Source organism: Egretta garzetta, unplaced genomic scaffold (assembly GCF_000687185.1).
Source record: "Egretta garzetta isolate BGI_Z169 unplaced genomic scaffold, ASM68718v1 scaffold45, whole genome shotgun sequence".
NCBI classification, from domain to species: Eukaryota; Metazoa; Chordata; class Aves; order Pelecaniformes; family Ardeidae; genus Egretta; species Egretta garzetta.
The window spans coordinates 8,436,591-8,441,986 of NW_009260028.1; the positions used below are offsets into that span (position 1 = coordinate 8,436,591).

Below are 5,396 nucleotides of genomic sequence, written 5' to 3' on the forward strand. Positions count from 1 at the left end.
AGCCATTTAAATGCTGATATATTTTCATATTCCAAGAGCTCTAGAAAAAGAATTATTCATGTTGTAGAACAAAATGGGTAAGGATAGTACAAATGCACAGGCATTATTATAGAACAGTAAGATGTTGATACCTTTATTAGGAAGCATGTCAACTTCAGGCACAGAAAAATCAGTTTTTAACGGGAATGTTCTGGACTGTATTTTATTCATTAGTAGATTCTCATGCTTTGATTGAGATCACACAAGTCTCTTAAGCAGAAGGCCAGAAAGCTTTTCTCCAAATAACTTCATTTAATTGGTAAGGATGTGACCTGGGACAATATTCTTACCTTTTTCAGATGGGAAATGTTTGGAGCCCTCAAGTTCAGATTTTCACACAAAATCTTCAACTAGTTTCATACATAAATACCACGACATTTACAAGAAGACAACAAAATATTTTAATTTAAATATGCCCCATACTATACAACTGTATAAAATACCAACTAAGCGTTCATTTGAACATTTAAAGAAGAAAAAGAAAAAAAACAACAGAAAAAGCAAGCAGCACACTGCAGTAATGATAACAGAAGGTGGCACAAGCCAGGATATACAACCAGAAACACAGGCAAGTTACTGTCTCACAACCTTTGTTTACAATGACCATTGGAAGGGGAAACACTGTAACCATCCCAAGCCTTCCATGGTTTCTAGTGCCGGCTGTATTAGGCAGGTGTCAGTGTACTACAATGACGAAAACCATATTGGCATTTAATGTTCTGTTCTTTCTACTTGAAAGGTAGCACAGCTTTCTTAGGATTGCCAGGAAACAGAACAGCAACCACCTGGGTTTCTAATGCAAAACTAATGCTTTGATTGGTAATCATGGAAAGATGGAAAAAGGACAGAACAGGAATTATTCCAACAATTTTAAACTGTATTAAGTGAAACACTTAAATCCAGCAGGAATTTGAGAAACATGGAAAAAAATCTTGGAAAGGCTTAAAGGCAGTTGTGGCAAACCTACAAAGTTTCTCTCTATTTTATTTATCTTGTGTGCTAATAAGGAGTACATGTATCCAGCTGATGGTTACACCTTAGTAACACAAAATAACCTTATGCACCCCCACGTCCATAAAACACGGCTCCACCAAGACATGGCCTTAGCTCTTCTTAACACTGTTAACGCAGAGAGCGTGCCGCTTGAGTTAGGCCCAAGACAGACACCAGGTAGTGGAGCTTGTTCAGATCGGTATGCGCTGTAAACTGAAACAAGATCATAACTGCAGTATTACTAAAGTTCAATATACTCCTGCTCTCTGTAGTCTCAGGATATCGATTTCTATTTTGCTTAGTATAATGACAGGCCTTCATTAACACCACGTTCACACTGCACCACAGCTTGGAATGGCTTCATTATACATCTTACTTTTTTAAATATATATTATTTATTTAAAAAACAAGGTGTGAACCTGGGCATTTAAGTCAATGTTTGCTTCGAATGGCACAGAATGGATTTCTTTATATAAACTCCAGCTACAAAACTCATTCTCAGACCAGCTGTGGCAAAAGCAAACCAACAGAGAACCATGCTTTGATTTCTAAAAACATGCTGAGAAGCTTCAAACATCCCCTTTCTAAAACTGTGATATTTTCCCACACATATCAGTTACTGTCTCTTAAAAAAAATACTGAAACCTATTTCAAAGTGAGGATCTCCATTTTAAAAAAACAAGTAATAAAATACACTTCTGCCATCTCTCTTCCTCTAAATTTTTATGTCATGAGCTACTGTCTTTAAACACTAACATATAAAAACCCCTAAAGCTTCTCCCACATATACCCATTACTTAAGTATGCATCATTACTTGGCATTAAGCATTTCTAAATACCAGCTTATTTTGGAAGCAAAGCTAAGAAAGTTTATATTTATGGACATACAAAGCCTGTAGAAAAAGATACAAGTGTGCAGCCTGTAGAACAGTTCACATCAGGAATGAACAAGGAAAAGGCACTCCATCTCTCTTCACCCTTCTACACACTGTGGGCAATTTTTCAATCGCTGTTAAACCTTTGCTCACAGCAATGCAGATTCACATACTGAGTAGAGTTCATGTCTCTCCATTACCATTTTTTTCACTGAAAAATTACATTGCTGTGAATATGCAACATTAGCTTCATTTATACACTTAAGAGTACTTTTTTCCAAATGAGAAAGTCAAAGCTACCGGACAAATGTTATTGAAGTTATAAATTACTTAAACTTAAATAATTTAAAATCAACTTATTTAAACAACTTTCCTATTGCACATTTTTCCATTACTTTGCCAGATAAAACCCCATATAGGCATTTAAAAGGTTAACGTTTTAAAAGCACAAGTTACATAGCACCAAAATAAGGTGCCGAAGAAATTGTATGCCTGCTGGAAAATGAGTGCCAATAAAAACAAATATAAATATAAATGTATATACACATCTAGTAGTAAGTCCGGGATGCTGAGATAATAAATACTTTGAACAATTTCCCAGATTTCCAGAAACATGTGAGAAACTATAGAAAATAATGCAAAGTTACTTTAGAAGACCAAGAATACACATGCACAAAATCTGTTATAAGAAAAAGGTTTACAATTCCCATACTTTAATCTTTAAAACCACCTCTGTTATCACTATGTTCTCCACACAATGACTAGCCTATTAGCTTGAGGATTTACGTGAATCAGAACAAAGAAAGCTTCCCCCAGTTGCTTTATAATGGAACAGCCTACAGTACTCCCCAAAAAATAAACCTAGTTTGTCCTGTTATGTCTCAAAATGTTTTCTTCTGCATATCTTTCGTGCCCAGTGATCTGGGAACACACTCATGACGTCCATCAACCCACAGCATCAAAAATAAGGATGAAACTTCCTGTACTTTTTCTGAGCAAACATATTGGAATTTCTCCTACTGTAACTGCTGCTGTTGCCACCAAACCTGTGACCTGCTGTTTCCACAGTAAATGTTTCCCTTGCATATGTCTACTTTGTAACCCTTGGAAAAACAACAGCAGTTCAACTTAAGTGGGTAGGAGTATAATCTGGCCTTCTCGTCTGAATAATTTTTGGTTTGGGTTTCTTCGTTTCTTCTTCCACATCGTTTTCCTGGTCACTCTCACATACGTGGACGACAACACTAGGAGTAGTGTCGGTTGCAGCATGTAGCTCATACTTTTCTCCTGAAAGTTAAAATATTAGCAAAACTAGTTAAAAAGGATCCATTCTGTAGAAAAGTAGGAAAGAAATTACTAAAAAGAAAGGAATGAATCAAAATGTGTAAGTAATACACTGATGACAAAAGCCTGATGCCACAACACAGTAGATGGTGCAGGCACGTGCATTGCCAACAGTCACATTTACCAGCCGGAAGTATTCAGGTTCTGTTTTCAGAACAACATAGCTTAGCTGCCCTCTTAAAAGCAAGTTTATGTCAATTACCCTAGGCATTCAAGAAAGCATTCTACATGAGCATTCATAAGTCGTCTTGGTGAGTTTTTGTCAGTTTAGAGTGTACAAGATTATCTATCCACTGTACCAGGAAGACTTTGTTTTCCTGAATGATGGCAAAACCACAGGATCTTCCTTCCCCCCCCAAAAGCTTTCAGTGTTAAGAAAGCTGGGTGCATTTCTTCCCACCTCACACAGAGGTGCTCTAACACTGTTCGGGCATTCTGTGAAGCAGCAGAGTTAGACAGCAGGCTCCATGCATATATAATGTGAAACACTCAGATATAACATAGCTGGTGTGTAGAAGTGCTACAATACAAATTTTATTGACCACTGAAGAGCAGTTCCACAGAGGAAAAAGCTCTTGCCTCCAGCTCCTCAGAAACACACAAGCCATTGTGCTAGAGGAACCCCTGCTTGCTCCTTGGCACCAAGTCATTAATTCCATGTTCCAGTGCACATGACAGTCAAGAGGCAGAGCTTTATAGGGCTCAACAGTCACAATATACATGAAAAATCTCATGGGAAAAGGGATCACAGATCTGCCAATGAACTTACTGCAGGGCATCTCAGTGACAGAACTTTCGGGGAAAAGGACCAATTGTTACTGATTAGCAAGCCCTTAAGTATTTATTTTAAGGCCTACACGGTTTCTTTTTGGTATTGCTAAAACTTAAAAGGAAAGCTTGTAGTACAGAAAGCAGCATGCATGGAGCAAGCTCTGAACTTTCTTAAAATCAGTGAGCTGTAATGTTATTTATTTATTCATTCCATGTGTTTCATCAACTACAACTTTTGTTCCAACAAGCGTAGTCTTATGGGACTTCTGTTTCAAAAACTGATTTCAGGAGAGTATCATCTTTGGTAAAAGCATTTAGCATGTCAGCAGTATTCTTGATGGATTGTTTTAAATACCTACATGCTCATCTGCTTAGATTAAACATTTCTGGGTAAACAAATGATTTGTGGCAGCATTCTATACCTCCACTTCTAACTGTAATATCTTTCCTATAAATTGTTCTTGTCATTATAATTCACACCCCATTTAAAAGACGTTATTTATTAAAAACTGGCAATTACATATCCTGCTTTTTATGCCAGCATAAGCACAGATTTTTGTCCCTCCACAAACTGCAAAGGGCTGAATTTTCACAGGTAAGAAGAATTCCCTAGTGGTTTGCGAGACACACACTATTTTCACTAGCATCGTTGGCTATCACCAGCATACAGTCAACCATAAACTACTACACAGAAAGCTGATGCATGAGGGGCTAGAAGTTCTGCCCTACCCTCTTTTCTCCATGCCTTACTACTGACATAGTAAGACGTGTTCCCTAAGCCGGTAGGCAAACCAGCATATAAAAATACTATAGTAAAATGATTCAGACTACAGTTTTTATTCTCTTTGATACTGCTATTAAGTGTGGGCATTTTTTCTCTCCCCTAAAATTAGTAGTAGTTGCAAACGAGTTAAATCAGAGTTGTAGATCTGGGGAAATATAATTTGTATCAATTCTCATTAACAAGGTTGTCTTAACTGAGGTATAAAGTGACATCAAGGGATGTGATCGTTAATCACTGAAAAGCGGAACCACATTTAAAATAAGAGTTCAGTTTAGTGGAACTTTACATCTACTGCTGAAAGTAGTATTTGGTTTAAAACACAAACAGCAGGTAGAACCATTTTGCCTATCCATGGTGCTATGCATTTTTAGGAAATTGAGCTATAAACAGACTACACAGCATGGTTAGCTGAAATGACAAGCAACTTATGGGATAAGGGGTAAGTATAAATTTTTAATACCTCCTTTAGTTTGGACAGTGGGGAGAAAAAAAAAAAAAAAAAAAGAGGAACCCGATATAAACTTTTTCTCTTTCCAGGGTGAAGCTATCTCAAAGCTTCCAAAGAAAAAAAAAAAAAAAAAAAAAAAAAA

General features: G+C 36.9%; 1 protein-coding gene across 2 annotated transcripts in view; it reads right to left on the minus strand.

Moving 5' to 3' along the window:
• Positions 1-428: 428 nt before the first annotated feature.
• RCAN1 (regulator of calcineurin 1) overlaps positions 429-5,396 on the minus strand; it is a 9,311-nt gene continuing 4,343 nt past the window's right edge. For both annotated transcript variants that reach the window (XM_009640980.2, XM_035896509.1), the window contains exon 4: positions 429-3,194. In XM_009640980.2, coding sequence (XP_009639275.1) covers positions 3,031-3,194 — 164 coding nt within the window. In that variant the 3' untranslated portion in view covers positions 429-3,030. The remainder of the gene's footprint in view (positions 3,195-5,396) is intronic.